The sequence below is a fragment of the Coptis chinensis genome, chromosome 4 (genome assembly GCF_015680905.1).
Source record: "Coptis chinensis isolate HL-2020 chromosome 4, ASM1568090v1, whole genome shotgun sequence".
Classification (NCBI taxonomy): Eukaryota; Viridiplantae; Streptophyta; class Magnoliopsida; order Ranunculales; family Ranunculaceae; genus Coptis; species Coptis chinensis.
Genome location: NC_141459.1, coordinates 99,524,829 through 99,545,229, shown reverse-complemented (window position 1 = coordinate 99,545,229; position 20,401 = coordinate 99,524,829). Strand labels below are relative to the sequence as shown.

Here is a 20,401-nt window from a genome sequence, read left to right as displayed (position 1 = left end):
TAAGTCTTAATTGTTAGAAGAAAAAAAAAAAGGAATAAAAAACTTGAAGTGCTGAAGTAGTGACACTTCTTTCAAACTAAAAAAGATAAAAAAAAATCTTTAGCTAATGATGGGAAGAACTCCTATATATTTTACAATTAGATTTTTTTATTTATTTATATATATATATATATTTTTTTAGTGGGGGCAAATCAGGAAGTTTGTTTTAAGGAAGGAATTTGATAACAGTCAATCTCTTTTTAGTGGACAAGTAGTTGGTTCCTGTTTCGTTTGGAGCTCTTGGAGCAAATCCCGCTAGGAGCGAAAAATCACTCTTTTTCTCCCACCAAACAATTGAAAATTGACTACCAATATCACCAGTTATAGTGAACATTTATAGGGGTAGTAATAACCATAAAAAAATAATAGTGGTAGTAATATATATGTAGCTCTGGTATCATATTCTTTTGAGTTAGCTATATAACTTAAAGCAACTGTATGTGTGTGAGAAGCTGATTGTGGGAACCTCTGAGTATGGGAAGTATGAAGAGGATCGTATTCATGATATGGGAAAGGAGACTCACAGGTGAAGGAAATGTTGTTAGTCTTGGCCGTGTACAACAAAAAAAGGCGATTAACTGGTGGGACGGATTGGCTGCTGTACGGCGGTTATTGTGGAGGTTCAAGTCACAATGGAGACAGTTCGGTAAATCTAACAGGAATAGCATACGATTAAGCTATGATCTGTACAGCTATTGTCAAAATTTTGATGATGGTATCCTTCATCATCTCTCAACGGATCCTACCTCATGACCAATTGGCCAGTGTCACCAGTATTGTGTTTTATGTATTACTACATACAAGACCGTTTAGTTTATGCTCTGTGTTTAAACGTCTATAAATATACCGATTTGGATGATAGGTACGTGTGACGATCAATCCTCCACTTCAGATTTGTCTTGATGGTCTAATGTAGGAAGCATATCAAATTTAGTTAGTTGTGCTATGCATGATCATGTACCATCACCAAGTGTCCAACTTTTGTTGCAACTTTGTAAGCTTTTACTAGATATTTTCAAAATTTTGAGGGTGAGAGATTCCAAATATGATTCGGACTAAAGCGCCTGATCAACTTTAGAAACAATTAGTAGTACTGGTACATCCTTCTTCCAGTAGGATTTGGCATGATGGAAGTGTACACACTGTGTTAGCAAGTAACTGTGGCAGACCTGTGTTTGATCCAATAAGGAGATGTAGTTGTGTTCCCCTTTTGCAACTACTACGTCAACTTTCGTAGGCCTTATTGATCGAGTTTTACCATCTTCTTTTTCCCCTTTGTTGCTGAAGCTGCGCTAACAGGAGAGATTACAGGAATATTCAGCCCAACATGTACAATCTGGACAGTGGAGATGGAGAACGTGGATGCTACTTATCCGCAACAAAATACCATCTTCTTACAGTTTATCCTATTTGCCTATTGATATTATTGGCGTGTTTAGTGATCTATATTCTCTACAAGAACAAGAGAACTCCGTTATGGATAACTTATACTATGGTTATGGCTTCAGTCTTAATATATGAAAGTTGCTACATGGGAATATGTGGAGGCAGGATACATAATCAATTTGAATGTCGGGAGATGTCTCTTTAGGATACTAGCTAGTTTGTTATGAATAATATGTTTACTCTCTAATCTTGATGATGAGTGTTTCATTTACTTATTTCCCTTTTATAGATGATCCACTCATTATCATACTATTGTTTTGATTGTTTTGTTTTATCATACTATTAATAGCATTTGCAATGCAGGTGACTATTTTCCCCCCCTTATCACCGCCACCTCAGCACTTATTCACTCCATTTTCACCAAATCGGTGAAAACCAAGGTGAAGATGTGCAATGCAAAGGTGAATAAAATATCTCGGACGGGATGTTAGATTCCGTCTGGAGGTTTTTGATTGAGACGAAATGTAACATCCCGTCTGGTTACTCAATATGAACAGACGTGAACAAGCTCCATTTTCACTTTCTTCTCAGCCTCCATTGCGATTTTCTAGCCTCTATTAACAACCTTTTATCACAAATTTCCATTCCTAATGACTTCTCCACCCCCCAATGCATCCCTACCAACCTCACCACACGAAGAGCGTAGTAAATGGTTTGAAAGTTTTAAAATTTCCAAAAAAAAGGGGCAAAAAGGTTCGTTGTCACGAACGCAAAATGTGGGCGAGGAGGACGAAATTGAACTTGGGTTTAATTTTCCACCGCATTGTGAAATCGAGGAACACCCACCATTAGCGTCAACATCAGTCCGACACGTAGCCAATCGAGTGGCGGAGTCTCAAGTAAGTTTTAGATTTTTTTTTTTATGTTAATTATTATTATTTATGTTAGTTTATATCAAGTTTGTTGTTGTGTAATTAGTTTGAATTTGTCGCATTGTTTAAAAAAAAAATAGTTGTAATTATATCGTATTGCGTGTTGGTTGAATGTAGGAAGTACACTTATGAAAAATGCGTTGTGCACTTTCAAATGTTGTGTCGTGGTGGCGTTGTATGAAGTAAAAAACGGATCCTAATTTTGTCACGGTTACCAACATTATAGTCGCCACACAATTTGGGAACTTTTTGAATTCTAATTTGGGACAAAATGATCAAGCGTTGTTGTTTGGGATAGTTGAGCGGTGGTGACAAACTACCCACACATTCCATTTCCCATGGGGTGAGCTTGGGATTACCCCTATTGATTTCACAATGCTCATGGGTATCCCAATTGGTTATGGAGATGTCGTTCCTTTTGATGAAAATTTAGAGATTTTTACTACAGTGATGAGTTTCTTTAAAGGTTTTGATTTGGTTGAAGATAATGAGGAAGACGGGTTTTTGATATTATCAGCTGAGCAGTTTAAGGGAAGAGCTATAAATGTGAGTTGGTTTACTTCGAGATATTTGAATATACTTAAGAAGAAGCCGAAAGACTATCATATTGGTGAGGAGTCGATCCACGAGTATGTACGTGCCTTCCTCTTCTACTTTGTTGGTGCGGTATTATTTGGATATGCTGATAGTTATTTACGTATCGGGTGGATGGCATTTGTCGGGCGTAGAGAGGATGTGGGATTATGACTAGGGTCAATCCATCTTGGCATACCTTTACGCTGGCTAGACCTCACAGCTGAGACGGAAAGCCGCTAAAGGCAATTTGTGCGGCTTTGTTTGGATTATACCGGTAAGTCTTATTTATTAAGTTATTGTTTCATTTCATTTATTTATCTAATTGTTATATATATATATATATATATATATATATATATATATATATTGATATTGTATTTAATCTATTGATTTAGTATTGGTGGTACGAACATTTTCGTGTGATGCATCCTGTGTTGAAGAGGTTGGAAGAAGATGAGACTCATGACCTGAATCCACGTATTCAAGCATGGGGGCTTCATCGTAGGCAGAGGGGGTATGGGGATCTATCACGTAATATTCACAACACTCGTCAGCATATTGAGCTTTTATGAGCTACCCGCATTGAGTGGCAACCCTGGGCCGAGTCCTTCATATTTCAGACCCCTTATGCGGATATTCCAGATGTTCTAGAGAACACTGAGTACCGTAGACTATCCTATATGTGCCATAGAGCAATGTTTCTTTCTCAGCGGCGAATGATACTTATAAGGTCAGTAACTGCATGGTACCTTGGGGACAGATGTTGGCAGCAAGTATTTGGAGAGATTGTTATACCTTACCCACCACCCATAAATATGACAGCCTCTGATATTCTTCCTGCTGCTCTTTCACACTATAGAGCAAACCTAAATGATTGGCCAGACGCACCAGCTTTCATTTTTACGGGAGACTATGACTTGTATTGGAAGAGGGTTGGTAGAGGTCTCTTACTAGGTGCATTATACCGGGGCACCAATTTTGAAGGGGTTACTTCTAAAGCATTGAGGCCCGACATTCATTTCCCAGAAGAAGTGGAGTTGCCACAGTCACAGCCCAGGGTGTTTCATGATATTCACATGCCGCAGCAAAGAACTCCACAGATATTTGATGAGGATGACCTTTGGCACTGGAGCATGATTACTTCTCAGAGGCAAGATATGAGCATACCTATTCCACCAGTAGATACCGCAGTGGTAGCAGATTTGTCAGTACAGTTTGAGCAGTTACCCGAAGTTAGTATGATTTGAATTTATTCATGATTTATTATTATTATTATTCACTATAACCCCTAACATGTATTTGTTTTGTTAAACAGGATGAAGTAAGGTCGGAGCTCCTTAACTACAACTCCTCAGTTATGCCATGCGTGCGTCCTTCATGGAGTCCTCTCGTCACAGTTTTGAGTGCTTACAAGAAGAGCGGAATCGAACTTTGCAGTTTCAGAGACGTGTGCAAGAGTTAGAGAATGCTACAAGTGCCACACCTCAAGCTCAACCTTAACCAGAGAGGCAACAACGACGTAGGGGGGAGAGCTCTTCGACCGAGCCTTCTCGTAGGGGGAGGAGGTCTCAGTAGATATTTTTTTTATAGTTTGTAATAATTGTGCGCCATTACTTGTCTTATGGCGTTTGAGATTGTTGTTTGTAATGACTTTTGATTTAGCATGTTGTTTTTTTATGAGTTTTGAATATGAATATGTCATTAAACAAAGGAGGTTATGTCCAAAAAAATTCAGAAATTATAAGTTAGTTATTTTACCGAGTTTCTGTGTTAGACTTGGGTGTTGTTTATGATTGTTGTTTGTCTTATTTATTATTTCCAAAGTATATTAGCAGGTTTTGGATATGAATATGTCAATAAAACAAATGAGGTTATGGCAAAAAAAATTTAGAAAATTATAAGTTCGTATGTTTCCAAAATATAAGTTCGTATGTTTCCAAAGTATAAGTTCGTATGTTTCCAAAAATTTCACATTCATTTAACTCATTTCACTCGTTTCACTCATTCCAAAAGTTCGTAGGTTAGGCTAGACCTCGCATTTAACTCATTTCCTATGTCTTGGTTGAAACAGAAAAATTTGATGGAATATCACTCATTTTTTGCAGGTGGTTTGGTCCTGACAGGTTCTGACAGGAATAATGTATAGTGTAGACCGAGACGGAATGTAACATCCCATCTGGTAGTTTTAGACCGAGACGGAATGTAACATCCCATCTGGTAGTTTTAGACCGAGACGGAATGTAACATCCCGTCTGGTTCATGGTTCCTTCCCACTACGCCTTTTACTATTCCATACATTGGATTGTGGATGGTGCCTAGGGGTGGGAATTTGGCCCTAACGACCCTAACCCGGCCCTGACCGACCCGACCCTAAGCCCTATAAAGCCCTCACAACTAAAGCCCTCACAGAGTTTAGGGCCGGGCCGGGCCGGCCCTAATGCCTTCTAGGGCAGGGCTAGGGCTAAAATTCTAAAATATAGGCCCGACCCTAACCAAGCCCTAACCGGCCCTGTTTCATACTTTCACTATAAATACACATACCATAATTGTCCAACTCTTTGTTAAATATTTTCAATTAAAATAACATTGTCCTTTGTAATTTATCACTTACACCCAAGGGTACTTCCAATAACTTGTTTTATATAACAAAAACTTATCAACTTAGCAGCCATGAAGAACAATGAGCACTAGCCTAATAAAAAATAAGACTTTAATCCTTTGATCATCAAGTCAAAGTCCATAACTTATTATTCTCAATTTCTTTTCTCACTTATTTCTTATAAATTATATTTTTATTCACATCCAAGCCAAGTTTAAAACTAAAGGTTTCCTTCCACACCATTAAAGCAAAATACAGAGCAGACATTTGTAACATAGAAACCAAAAAACAACCTTTGTCAGAAAAATGACATTTGTAATCTCAAACCTTTCTCCATCACTTGTTCAAAAGCCAATATTTTCATTTCCATATACAAAGCTTGAATCACTTTTAAATTATAAGAAAGGTAATATTATATTTGTTTGAATCTATTATAGAAATAATTTATGATATTACAAATAGTTTAACAACTTCCATGACCCTTAACCAAAACTATTATGTTTCTTCTTTATATCTATTACTTCTTCCTTTAAAATGATAATATAATTATTTGTTTATGTATTTCAATGTTAAATGTAATTTTAGTGAGGTTTGAGTACAAGGAAGAACAAATTCCGAACTCTCGATGTACTTCAGTTCATTAGATTGTGGATGTGCATTTAAAATTTTTGGACTTATACGAGATTATTACTAGATTGGTTGGACTTTGAGTTTGTAGATTATTGTACATTTTGTAATATAAATGAGTTTTAAAACCGATGTAGTAAAAAAAAAAAATATATAGGCCCGCCCTAAAAGCGGAACCCTAAAGCCTTTAAAGAGGGCTAGGGTCGGTCGGCTCGAGGTTTAGATTTTAGACTTGTGACCGCCCTATACCCGATTTTTTGACTTTAGGGCCGGGCTGACCCGGCCCTAATATTTGAAGGGCTTTAAATGTTTAGGGCCGGGCTAGCCCGACCCGGCCCATTGCCCACCCCTAGATGGTGGGCCATAAATTGGAATTATTGAGGATATATTTGGATAGACATTTGGATACAATGTGTTGTCACTTGGAGAGTGAACAAAAATTTGATAAAATGTGCTGTTAATTGGAGAGTGGACCAAAATCGAACTATCACATGTGACCTTACCTTTCATATTTCGTTTTACTCTTCTTTCTTTTAGATCAAACAAACAAACAACCATCTTCTTCCCCACAACCAAGCTAAAAATAGAAAAAATGTCAAGAGAAGAAAGAATTGCATTTAACCAAAGATTATGGGGAGGATCTAGTAGTAATAGTTCGTCTTTTGGTTTTACCGAGTCGTCTTCTGGTACTTCCGCTGAAGATGACTACATGGAAAGAGTAAGAGATGAGCATAATGATATAATGAGGCGAAGGAGGAGGAGGATGCAGTTATTATCCACTGCTGGGGCATTAATGACTCAAGCAGCCATTGAACTGGAAAATGTGGATACAGACAAACACGGTGGATCTATGAAGGGTAGAGAGTACACGTTTAGAGATGGTGGTGATTTTAGTAAACAAAAGATAATGAGGGATTACTTCACAACACCTTGTAGGTGGCCTCCTCATAAGTGTAGACGAAGGTACATGATGACAAGAGAGCTTTTTATGTATATGTTGAAAATTGTTACATCATTCGACGATTACTTTAAAGACAAGGTGGATGGATTGGGTCGGCAAACAATTTCTGAGTTACAGAAGGGATTAGCTGCAGTTGCACAATTAGCAACTAGTTGTTCTTCCGATTCAACGGATGAGTATTTACAAATTGGAGATTCTACAACAAATGTATCTATGAAGTGTTGGTGCAAGGCAATAATCACGGCGTTTGAGGGAGAGTACTTGAGACGACCAACTGAGACAGACACTGCTAGGATATTAGCTGAAAATGCGGCAAGGGCCGGGGTTTTCCAGGAATGCTTGGATCAATCGATTGTATGCACTGGGTGTGGAAGAATTGTCCAAGTGGATGGGCTGGAACACATGTAGGGTACAAGAAGGAACCAACTTTGGTACTTGAAGTCGTTGCAGACAAACACTATTGGATCTGGCATTGCTTCTTTGGCTTACCAGGTTCACATAATGACATTAACGTGCTTCATCGTTCTCATGTTTTTGAATCATTAGAGCAAGGTGAGGCTCCTGCTGTTGCATTTAATGTGAATGGTAATGACTACGATATGGGATATTATCTTGCTGATGGTATTTACCCAAAATGGGGCACATTTGTTCAAGCCATTCGTTATCCAAGAAATAAGCATGAAAAATCTTTACTTAACGTCAAGAAGTTGCAAGAAAGGATGTTGAAAGGACGTTTGGAGTTTTGCAGGCACGATGACATATTGTTAAGGCTTCTGCATGTTGTCATAGTGTTGTTGTTTTTGGAGACATAATGAAGGCATGCATTATAATGCATAATATGATTGTTGAGAATGAACATGAAAGTGGAGTTTGGAATTGGAAAGGTCAGAGGAAAGAAACAATACTTGATCTCTTTCAGGAAGAGGATGGTTTTCATTTTGTCTATCAAATGATTGAAGCAAGAAATAAGATCAGAAATGAAGTTACACATACTAATATTTAAAAGGACTTAGTTGCGCATGTTTTTAATTGGACTGGCATTGAAGAAACAGCATATCCGGTTCCAATTTATGATCCAAATTGGTCGGATCCAGAGGAGGGAGAAGGAGGCAAAAATTAAAATGAAAATGAAAGTGTATTTCCTATGTATTCCCTATGTATTTCCTAACGTGAACTATGAAGTTCCAAAGTATTTCATATGTATTTCCTAACGTGAACTATTAAGTTCCAACATATTTTCTATGTATTTCCTAATGTATTTCCAATAAGTTTTTATGTGTTTAATGAGTTGTATTTTTATCTCACTGTTTTTAATTGTATTTCTATGAAAATAATTATATTGGAAAAAACATACATAGTGCATTAATTAAAAAAAACAGTGAGATAAAAATACATAGTTCATTAATTAAAAATACAATGAAATTAAAATACATAGTGCATTAATAAAAAAGACAGTGAAATTAAAATATATAGTGCATTAATTAAAATACATAGTGCTTTAATTAAAATAAAATACTAGATATTACATAAGCTTAGTTAGAGCTAGAACCACCTCTAGCCCTTGCCCATTCAGCACGTATTTCAGCTTGTTGTTGCTCGATTAAACAAGCGGTATCGGGATGGAGGACACTTGTATCGGTCGCTAAAATCTTAGCTTCATATTGCATCTTTAGAAGCCGATATTTTTCCAATTGAACTTGATTGTTTTCCATTTGAATCCGATTTTTTTCTTCTCTTGCCATCACAGTTCTTTGACCATATGCAAGTTCCCTTCCCTAAGTTCTAAACATTTTTGTGTTTCATTTGCATCCTGTGAAAATGTATCCTCTAAACGTGTAAAGTAACCCTTCAACATACCAACTGATTTTTCTTGGTTCCTCTTGGACTTGGCTTTTTTCGATCTAAGAGGACGCTCCATTTCTTGAGGACGCTCTATTTTTTGAGAGCCCTCCAATTCAACTCCACCAACACTTGGTGAATTAGAAGTTGAATCTTCACAATCATTTTTGCGACCTTTTCCCTTTGTGGGGTGGCTTGACCTTGCCTCAAAAATATTACTCCACTTTGGATTATCCTTGAGTATAACGTAACAATGATCAATGGAAAAAGCTGTTTTTTCTTGTAGTTGGTACGTCATTCTTGCCTCGGACAACTAAAAAATAAAATCGAAATAATTAGACTAAAATAATCACTAAGACTAAGATAATTAGACTAAAATAATAATTAGATTAAGATAATAATTAGACTAAAACTAAAATGGAAATAATAAATACACTAAAATAATTAGACTAAGACGGAAATAATTAGACTAAGACTAAAATAATCAATAAATTCCAAATTGACAACGTTGTAATTACCCGGCTTTGTATTGTTGTACCACTTGCATGTCGAGCCTCCACCGCATTCACAATTGCCACGAACTTGTTTATCATTTTTGAAATATATTTCCATCTACCGCTAATTGAATCGAAAGACTTATCCGACCCACGTGCTTGATTGAACTCGTTTGTTACACGATTCTAAAATCCTTTTGCATTTTGGAAAACACCAACAATGGAGTCTTCACTAATTTTTATCCAAGCAAGACATAGAGTTTGATCGGACATGCTAAAGTGAGCTTTTTGCTATATGCTTGAGATGCTTGAGTTGATGCCATTTGATATTTTGTTTTTTTGAAGAACTGATTTTAAAAAGAAGAAAATGATATATGATTGTTGGAATGAGTTGAAATGAAACCAAAGTTTTTATTTTGACCGTTTTTTACCGTTCTGACTTTCTGACCGTTGGTAAACTAGCCGTTAGGGATCCGGACGGAATATTTGATTCCGTCTGGAAAAAAAGAAATATAGCGAGACGGGATATTGGATTCCGTTTGGTGAGTTTTGTAATCCAGACGGAATCTAACATCCCGTCCGAAATTAACAAGTCAGCCACTATCTCATTGATGAGTTTCACCTTGAAATCAACTGGGCAAAATATTCACTAGATAATCACCTCTGCATTTCAGAGCAGTTTTTCCCCAAAGCTGGTGACTATAGTCACAAACCCCTTGAAACTCCCTGCATTGCAAATGCTCTAAGGGCAGGTGAAATTTTTGCTATTTAGGATTCTATCTATTCTTTTTCTTATTGTAATTTAGGATTCTATCTATTACTCGATTTATATCAAAATAATACCACTAACGATAAACAAATAAAACATATAATGGGAAATTGAGAGAGAGGAAAACATATTAAGGTGAAGAAATTAGTGTGGCAACTTCTAGCACATAATAATGGAGATAGTAGAAGCAGAGAGCATGGTTGAGATTAGATGGAAGAGTTCGACTCTAGAGTATCTTTAGGAAGCACTCAGGGAAGCAATTGGCCCTGGTGAGAAGTGGGAACCATCAAGTGCTACAAGCTCTCCTATCAAGTACATCAATATTCATTGCAAGAGACCTCATTGGATAACCTACAAATGGCACATCTCGGGTAGCTTCAGTCTCTAAATTTCTGTCCTAATACTATGTTTTCCTTGCTGACTCGTTATTTCCGAGATCTGTACATCACTACATCCGAATATATATAGGTTCTAGAACTAACATATTTGTGTTCGAATATCGATCTATTACATTTTATTATGTCAATCTTGAACCTCAGCACACTTTTTTTCAGCAGGTTGCTTTGAGTACGCATCAATGAACTAGATAATTGTTATCAATCGCTGAATTACATAAGCCGTCTTAATCCTCCAAGCATCATCACCTGACACTTAGTCCCACATCGTATTTTTATACAGTGTTTATTACGTATTTAATAAGTTTTATACTAGAAACAGATGCTGAGGACTCGGGTCACTCGAGTGGAAACCCCACTCCCCGACGAGGCATCCCACCCACCTACCGCCCCACTTCCTGCTGAGGACATGACCGGGGAAACACGACCCCTCACTGAGGCTGAACCCCCCCTGTCAAGGCACTTCCACCTCCTTCTCGGTGAAGGGGCTCCGCCCAATTTTTTTTACTTTTTCAAATGTGTTGTGTGATTCTTGGCCAATATGCAGTTGCTGAAATGTGGCAGATCATCCATCATCAGAAGTACGAATTGCTTTTGAGACTATCAAATGTACATTAGCTGAGCTGTGTTTTATGTGCTAATGTTAGCTTCACAACTCATTTTGACATAAATTATTAACTTAATTTCGTATAACTTCATGTATAAGACGTTTGTCATTTGATGGATTTTTTTACTTTTTTATTGGGTGTCTTAGACTGTAAGGAGGGAAATAATTTCAGGTATAAAATTTTGCTTTTCCTCACTCTTTAGGGTGTCTTGAACTGTAAGGGGGATATTTGCGAGTATGTTTTACTTGGCAGTAAAAAACTTCCATATTGTAGGAAAATATTGCCAAGGTATTATTCTCCACGCCTGTGATTTTTTTCTGAGGATTCATTGCGGAAGGGACGTGGAGCAAATTCACTTGGCAATCAACTTTACTATGTCAAGGAAGTTCTTTTATATCAAGTGAGACTTACTCGTCAAAATTCTCTCAATTAGTCGATAACACCTTTTCAATGTTTCTTGGTTTCTAATTTCAACTTCTTACAGTGAGCATGAAACAATGGTTTTGAAAATGGTTTTTTTAAGCCAAAAATATTGTCTGCTCTTGAAACAATAATTCTATATTGCTTAGCTTTCTTCAATTTGTTTTAAAATACTTTCTGTTTTCTCAAAAAAGAAATGTCTCTTTTCTTTTATATTAAGGATTTACTTTATCTCTTTTTTACTTAGTGTTTGTGTGTTTATTCTTATAAAAATGTTTTTCTTGTATCCTAAACTTTTTTTAATAATGGTTTTGAAACGACAATTCAGTTATTAGGGCATCTCCAATGGGGGGTGTAAAATTACACCTCCACCTAGGCTCCACGTAGGTGCTATTAGGATTTTACACATCTAATTGTATATTATTGTATAACTTATAAATATTCACACTCTATACTCTCCAATGGAAGAGTGTAAAAAAAAAATAGATTTTAAACTCGGACGTCATTTGGAGTGGCGTCCCTCTTTAATTTAAACTGGGACGTTACTTGGAGTGTCGTCCGAGTTAAAAAATTACTTTAGAATTAGAAAGGGACGATATTCCAAGTGACGTCCGAAAATTATTTCACTCAGACGTCAGTTCGAGTGTCGCCCGGACTTTTTATTAACTAATAGCGAGAGGGGAAATTCTTCACCCTCTCTATTAGCTAATACACTATTACCTACGGTATAACACTCCTATTAGAGAGAGTTTTTTTATATTTGGGGTGTAAAATTTCCACTCTATACGGTTTACACCCCCATTAGAGATGCCTTTACTATATACTTTTTATTATTCTTTAGCATGGAATGTGAAATGAAACATTTGTGGACGACTATAAAGCATTTAGAAGGAAATTTGAGTCTCACTTGCACAGTTACACGTAGAGAGCCAGAGCCAGTTCAATAAACCTTCACATTGTGGTTTAGAGGCCAACTTAAGGAAAGAATAGGTATTAGGTGCATGTACTTTAGTTTCTCAGATGGGTCCTTTATCTGTAAAAACTTCAACCTCTCCTGTTGGGTCTTTTCTTCTCTGAGTTATTTATTGTTTAGTACTTATTATTATGCTCGTGGATTTGAGGTGTTTCTCTTATTTTCAAAATGAAACTTCACATTTTGGTTTTACCTTACTCTTTAGGGTGGATTGGGTCATTGGGAAATTCCGTGTAGTAGGAATTACGGGTGTGCAAAAAAGTAGTATGAAATGCTAAAACATCATATCATAATAAATACTAAATACTGAAACTTTATAGCACGGTAACTGATATGGTCATTTGTTATTAAATCCTAGCTTCTGAAAAGTTTGGATATTGTAGTTGATATTTAAAGCATATTAGGAGGTGCTGCCACAATTTCACATAGCAGTCTCATACTCTATTCTGACCCGGTATTCCTATTTCATTACTTGTAATTTGTAAGTAGACAAACTTCCTTTACTTGGGGTTGTCTAGGCAAACTTGAATTCACGTGAATAAAATTTGACAGTATATAAAATGGCTGTCCCCAACTAGAAGAATGCTTTCTTCTGACTGCATATAACCTTTTTCGTAAAATTAATTTCCCATTTGAAGGAGCTTTTGTGATGTGTGATCGAATAAGTAATGAAATCATGATGTGGATTTTGATGCCCGAAGGTTGGAGAGAATAGATATGAGTGAGGGAGAGATATAAATAATAATGAGTTGAGGGAAGCGTTCCTCGATGAAGAAGACATCCTCAGTGTATACGACGTTAATGACGGTCGGTCAGTTATTTTTTCATTATATTTTTATTTTATATTTCTTTAGCTCTTACACTCAATAATGCATGACTTGATATTACAGAAGATTGTCCTTCCAATGATGATGTTGATCATGATGATGATGGTGACCACTTTTCGGAAGATGCAGATAATCCTGATGATTCTTTTCACTTATTCAATGGCCATAAGGGTAGAGACTATCATACCTTTTCAATTCTTTGTTTTGTTTTTCGTAATATATTGCTTTTTGAGAATCAACATTTTCAGAGTAGATAATTGATTGCAATTGACATGAGTCGCGTTTTTAGTGGAGTCCACATGCTGTAGTTTACAAAATACAAACAACTTGTTAGACGTTTCTTTGTGTTTTTTTTTTCCTATTTTTTGATGAATAAACTTGTTATATGAGTGTCGCCAGTGTTTGTATGTTGATTCATCCATCAATATGAATATGTAGATACTATCTCGTTCTTTCAATTTTGAAAAAAAAAAAAAAAAAAAAAAAAAGAAGGGTTTTTGTCTTTGACTTTTTGCTTATTGTTTGTATGGGCACAGATCCAATCCTAACAGCTGCATGCAGTCCTACAATTGAAATATTGGTGGCAACAGGGGTGAAGATGATATGGTGTTTCTGTGGAGCATTGGTCAGGGAGATCAGCCTCACGAGCTTCTAGGTAAATCCTTGGATACAAGTCATCCAAAGATTTCCTTGATTGCCATTTCATTCTTTGGAGGTTTTGGCTTTTTTTTTTTGTAAACCTCCATCTTGTTTTATGCAGGTCATTCAAACTCCATTACCAGTTTAGCCTTCAGTGCTGATGAGAAATTGCTTGCTTCTGGAAGTTTTGATGGGCTTGTTTAAGTATGGGACGCATATTCTGGTAGCCATAAGTGCACACTTGCAGGTCCTAGTGACGGTGTCAAGGTGAAGTCTCAAATAATATTGGATGTTTAAGGTAGTTTGAATATGAGAGCTGAAATTTGAACTTTATATCTTCTTAGTGGGTTAGGTGGCATCCAAGAGAAAATTTGGTTTTGGCCGGTTCGGAAGATTCCACAGTTTGGTTGTGGAATGCTGACAAAGCCACGCATCTGAATATTTTTTTCGGTCATGAAGGCAGTGTAACTTGTGGAGATTTTACTCCCGATGGTAAGTACTTAACTGTTACATTTCTCCTTATATCCTTGTTTTTGCCTCTATGTTTTCAGTTTTGTTAACTTGGTATACTTGGTTTCTTTTCTGCAGGGAAAACAATTAGTACCGCTTCTAATGATACATCATTGAGGATATGGAACCCTAAAACGGGGTCCAAAATTCATGTTGTGAAGGGTGTGTATCCTGCGTTCTTATTGTGTCTTTTCTTTTTAGTAATAAATAAAATAATTCTCTCTTATTGGAAGCTATTTACCATTAGTTCCTTAATCTTTATAATAAATAAGAAGATAAGCCCTAAAATCATATAAAGTTTAGCACAGTTTATATGTGAAAGATTTATACTAAGAAAATATTCAAAAGTAGATGGGTGAGGCATACGTCCAGTACTTTCTACACTTTACATCTGGTTTTCTGGTAAATTTATGAAAGTATGAAACTTTAAGTCTCGCGATGCCATTTGGCAACATCGTTTACATGTACTTGCACTGCAAAGTAGACTTTGCAGTCCGAACTTGCAATGTAGAGTAGACAAGCTTCAATTACTTGCTGTTGTGTAGACAAATGTCTGTTCCTGTGAATAAGTTTAGCATTATATACATGTCTGTCCTCGACGTACTGAATGCAACATTTCTCACTTGTGAACTGTGATAAGCTCTGATTTCTCAATCTGTACATAAAAAGTTGATGAAATGTGTGGGTTTGTGCACTTGCACAAACGTCAATTACTTGCTGTTGTGTACACAAATTTCAGTTCGTGTGAATACGTTTACCACTGTATATATGGCTGTCCTCAATTGAATTCAACCTTGCTCCTTTGTGAACTGTGATGTGCTTTGATTTCAAAATATACACATAAAACTCAGTGAAATATGTGGGTTGTGCTTTTGCACATTTGACACCTTGTTACTTTGGTTTTGCTGTTATTATCTTTTTCTGATCCTTTTTTATTCTTCCCTCCTTATACACCCTTGATGCATTGGTTTTTCTGACAGTTATTTGTTCTTATGTTCTGTTCTAGGTTATCCGTATCATACCGAGGCAATCACATGTTTGACAATAAGTTATGACTCCAACCTTGCTATCACGGGGTCAGAGGGTAGTTCTGTCCACATGGTGCACATTGCAACTGGGAAGGTCTGTATCTCTCCCTTTCTCACCTTTTGGGCTTTCTTTTCACCTCTTGTTTTACTATTGTTGGGTGCCCGAGCCCCTGGACCATAGTGAATTGGGTCCATGTGCAAACCACCAAGACTGTTGTATTGACTTTGAGGAGTATTGATAATGTTGGATGCTCCATGTCAGGGGCAGATCACACAGTCCCACAGTGGTGACCTGGGGCAAGTGCCTCAGGTGAAATATTTTTAATACTATTACATGTATTATGTAGAAATGGAATATCTGTTCTTCTAACTGAATGTGTTTAAGTTGCTTGTCTACCCTAATCGATTTTTATGGATGGTGCAATCTCTCAAGTCATTTTGAACTCCCCCCACCCCCACCCCAAAAAAAAAAAAAAAAAAAAACTCTATCTATGTTAATCTTCTTTCTAGTATTAATATATCGAATATCTTGCCACAATTCTGTGTTTTGAACTGTTTTTTCCTTCACGGTCTAGTTTGATGCATACGTTCTTCGCTTCATAAAACATAAAATTAAAAGTTTCCCACATATAGTAGCTAGTAGCGTTGAGTCAAGTCTATCAATTAAAAGTTGGGTTAACTAGTATTACCCCCACTAGATGAGCCAATTAGGATCCCCACTAGATGGGAAATTACGGTCTCCCATGGTCAACTTGGTTTGACCGTTAACTTTCAAGTCAAATAACTGAAAATTACACAAATGCTCTCATTGTTTTCAAAAAGAAAATGTTCAATTTTAATTAGGTGGGGGTATTTGTGTCATTTTCAAACCCTTATAAGTTTCACACATATAGTAGCTTGTTGAGTTTAATACATTTTAGAAGTTATGGACCTAAAAGAAATGCTAGATATTAGTTTTCCTAATTTTATTTTTATATTTGTAAAAAAATATTTTGATGAAATTATGGATGTGGATAATCCTCAAATTAAAATCCTTAACTTTCATACTATATAGTTTCTTATTTTTTACATTATTGTTATTTCTAAGACTCGATTAATATTTGCCAATTAAATCGCTAGTATGATTTCTTAAAAATCAAGAGAGTTCAATTTCGAAAGAAGAGTATTAAATCCCAATTATTGGTCGGTTGTTAATTATTCCCCTAACCTTTTGGTGATTAACACAATTGTTGAGGCATGAAAGTGTTTCCTAGCCATTACTTAGACAAACCATAACATTTAACCTTAGCCACAAACTAAAAACCAGTCTGGAGTTTTTTCGTGGTGTTCATTGAAATAGGTAGACCTTTGGGCTAGAGCAAGTTAAATGGTTCTAGTGATAGGTGTGCAATCAATATTCTGAAACTTGAAGGGAACACCCTAGTGAGAAATGACTTTATGGTCGTGGCAAAGCTCTACATAGCCTCGTGTTATTTTTCATAATGTGGTGTTGGTAGTGTCTGATCAAATAATGAGAGTAACATCTTCAACATTGAGAATTATTGTGCTAAGAATACTGTGTTAGTTTCTTCTTTAAGCTTGAACCTGTGTCTATTAGTCTATTACTCACTATGTTTTTCCTTTTTCATTTTTACCACTCTGCTTTGAAAGTATAATTAAGTGCAATGAACATCTCTCTTTCAACCAATGTTTTTATACTGAGGATTTCATATCTTGTTTCATATTAACTGAAAATATTGAAGCTTGTCTTTTTAGATGACATTGACTGGAAGCTGATCGTTCAATTTTATCTTGATATAGGTAATCAGTTCCCTGCTTACTCACTTGGGTTCTGTCATGTGTGTTGGGCTTTCACCAAGGTATTGGCAGTCAGTGGCAGTGCCAGGAATCCCCTTCAGGTGCGGTACTTGGATAAATTCCAAACTTTTTTTTCCCAAACCATTATTTTGTTAATCATAACTAAGGCTTAAGCAATTTAATCTTAATTATTAGGTCACTAGGCATTTATTCGAGAAGGAAAAAACTTTGAACACGTAAAGTATTACATTTTCATTGAAAAATTGATTTTTTTTAGAAAAATAGTACGTTCTTTCCCTAGAGTTACTTTTCTTTCATAAATACACAGAAAATTACGCACATATGACTTGAATGGGACGGGGCGGGGATAGTGCCTTGAGTATGAAGACATGTCCTACCATGTGAATCAACAATTCTGCAAAGTTACTTGTGAACCATGGTTCTTAACAGCTCGATTGATAGGATAATTATTAACCTTGCGTTTTGTGGTTTGACTCGGGAGTGGCACAATTTTAGTGCTGTATTATAGTCTATGGACCTACATAGTGAAATTAGTAATTACTCTGATTTCTTTTTCAAAGTTCACCTGCGGCACGTACAATGTTTGAAAAAGTGCTAAACTCACTGAAAGTTTTCAAATTGGTACCCGGCTACCTGCACTTTTTATTTTGCCCTACTAGTTCCATGAATTTTCAATTTTTTTACGATTTGGTAGAATTGTACCAAATTTTAATTTAACCTAGGCAAGAGTTGGCATTTTATTTCTAAATTGTCACCAAGTTTTTGTCCATCACACTAAAGGTTGTAGACACGTGTTCATCGAATCCGTCCCAATAGAGCGAATCATGTGGTGGTTTCTTATCTTCTTCATCTATCTCTTACTACCACCACAAATTCCACCACCACCAGTTATTACTTAGTTTCTTTCAAGCCACCAATAATAATTTAGTTTCTTTCAAGAATTGAAACTACCAATAAAATTGGTTTAAGCCCCTCCAATTCTAAATATATGTCGGACAATTCTAAATATGTGTCAAGACATTACCTATTTGTGATTTGTCCCAAGAAAATGGCAACTGAAAACTCTTTCTTTCAATCGCACGAAGGAAAACTTGGGGTATTAAATTAGTGATTTGGAGTTTGTTCATGGTATTGTTGGTACCATTTTTAAAAATTTCACTAAGTTCAGCAAACTATTATTCCAATTTAGATAGTTTGAGATTTCTAGATTTGTTCATGCAAATAACATGGTATCTAGTGTTTCAACTGCCTTTTGTGTCGATTAGGTCCTTAAGAGAATTATATTACGTTCCTACTTAATTTAGGGACCGTTACTGAATGCCTTTTGATTGGACATGTATTTGGAAAGTCCTAGTGAAGGATTTCGACTTCTACCGTGATAAAACCTTCAAATCCTAATGGAGTGGAAACCCCTAAGAGTTTTTGGAAAAAAAAAAGAAGGTTCTGGTGTTAGTGAGGATATGAGTTATGGAGATGGTTTTAACAAGGATAATCTTTTTATTATGGAATATTATTTTCTTTGCCCACTTTATAATTAATTGGACTTGTTGTTTTATGTTATCCAAAATTCCCATTGATCTTGTTTTAAATTTTGCTTGTGTTTTATTTTTGTTTCTCATCAATGTATTGCTTTGCAGCGTACCTTTGCTGGCAACTGGATCCATGGATGAGAATCTTATCATTTGGGATATGCAAAATTCTATAGCTCGTTTTACATGCATTCATGAGGTGTGTTGTGTGTTGGTTTCTCAAATTGCATGTCGTTTCCTCCCATATTCTTGTTCCTTTAGATAATTGTGTAACAATGTTGAAATCTATTTTGTCTAATGAAAATGAAAGGTAATGAAGGTGGACATACTAGTATATGTTTTCCAAGTCAAGTCAGATTTGGTAAACATAATACCATGTAATGGTAGACTTGGCTTGTTGTAGACATAACTTTTTTGTCCTAAAAGCATAATCCCATTTGTTGATATCAGGTTGGTGTAAGTTGCCTTGCATGGTTGGGTAAATCTCAGTACATAGCTACGGGGTGTGTAGATGGGAAAGTATTGGTATGGGATAGCCTATCTGGGAATTGTGTGAAGATATTCAATGGGCACTTGCATAACATTACATCTCTGTCTGTTTCTTCAAATGGGAAATTTCTCGTCTCTGGTTCGATCGATGGGAATGTATGTGTGTTTGAAATAGCTGAGTTTCATTAGGAAAAAACATGGCATTCATTGTATTTATGACTGTTCTAGGTTTTCTCTCATAACTTAAAGTTTATGACTGTTGTTACTTAATGTATTTATTACCCAATTAGCATGCGTTAACTTGACGAATTAGCATGCGTTAACCTCAATCCAATTCTACCGTGCATTTGCTTTCTTCAAAGGCATTTCAATCACTGTTTCTTTTTCCGTATGATTTCCTAAGAATTTGAATTTAAAGAAATGACAAATTTAGATCGCTTGAGTTTTTCTTGCTCAATAACACAGATACTATCCAAATTTTTGTTGTGAATGTCTAATATTGTTTGACAGTTTGATCTTCCACAATACTCGATCTGTATTGAATATGCCTTAACGCCAAGTATGCATCCTCCCCTTTTAGGTCAAGTGATCAAGCTGTGTAGTTGAAATTTAGATGCTACCAGGTTGTCTGTATGTAACATATATTCTAGACCTCAATATTTTGTAATGAGCAAGTTTAGGTGCGTATATCGTTCTGATGTGCATGAGATGGCTTTCAATGGTCCACTCAATTGCTGCATCTACTATTAGGGCTTAAGGCTTCATGATTCCCTAGGAGGACATTGAACGTGGAGGCTCTACGCTTTATTTCTATTTTTCGTTAATGAAACTTTTTTTATTCATCCTGAAACAGTGTACAAAAAGTAGGCGGATGTTGATAGTGGTCTTATTAAATCTAGTTTAGGAGTGTGCAACAAAAAGTAGCAATCGACTGGAGGGATGA

General features: G+C 36.1%; 1 protein-coding gene and 1 pseudogene across 2 annotated transcripts; both read left to right on the top strand.

Moving 5' to 3' along the window:
* The first annotated feature begins 3,333 nt into the window (after positions 1-3,333).
* On the top strand, positions 3,334-4,641 carry LOC147506162 (uncharacterized). The gene is made up of 2 exons (XM_086604217.1): positions 3,334-4,165; positions 4,249-4,641. The coding sequence occupies exons 1-2, from the start codon at positions 3,614-3,616 to the stop codon at positions 4,393-4,395; spliced, it is 699 nt and encodes a 232-aa protein (XP_086460343.1). The 5' UTR covers positions 3,334-3,613; the 3' UTR covers positions 4,396-4,641.
* A 2,110-nt stretch (positions 4,642-6,751) lies between these two features.
* On the top strand, positions 6,752-19,819 carry LOC147506161 (uncharacterized; annotated as a pseudogene). Its single transcript, XR_015221125.1, has 11 exons — positions 6,752-6,877; positions 13,368-13,425; positions 13,509-13,616; positions 13,982-14,100; positions 14,206-14,351; positions 14,429-14,576; positions 14,673-14,756; positions 15,601-15,716; positions 17,423-17,520; positions 19,078-19,168; positions 19,420-19,819. The product of XR_015221125.1 is annotated as an uncharacterized LOC147506161 (transcript).
* The last annotated feature ends 582 nt before the right edge of the window (positions 19,820-20,401 follow it).

Bases quoted from the DNA above. Each gene is read 5' to 3' on its own strand.
- LOC147506162 (XM_086604217.1), top strand. From the start codon at position 3,614: ATGTGCCATAGAGCAATGTTTCTTTCTCAGCGGCGAATGATACTTATA. The intron at 4,166-4,248 runs GTTAGTATGATT...TTTGTTAAACAG, and splicing joins AGTTTGAGCAGTTACCCGAA to GATGAAGTAAGGTCGGAGCT.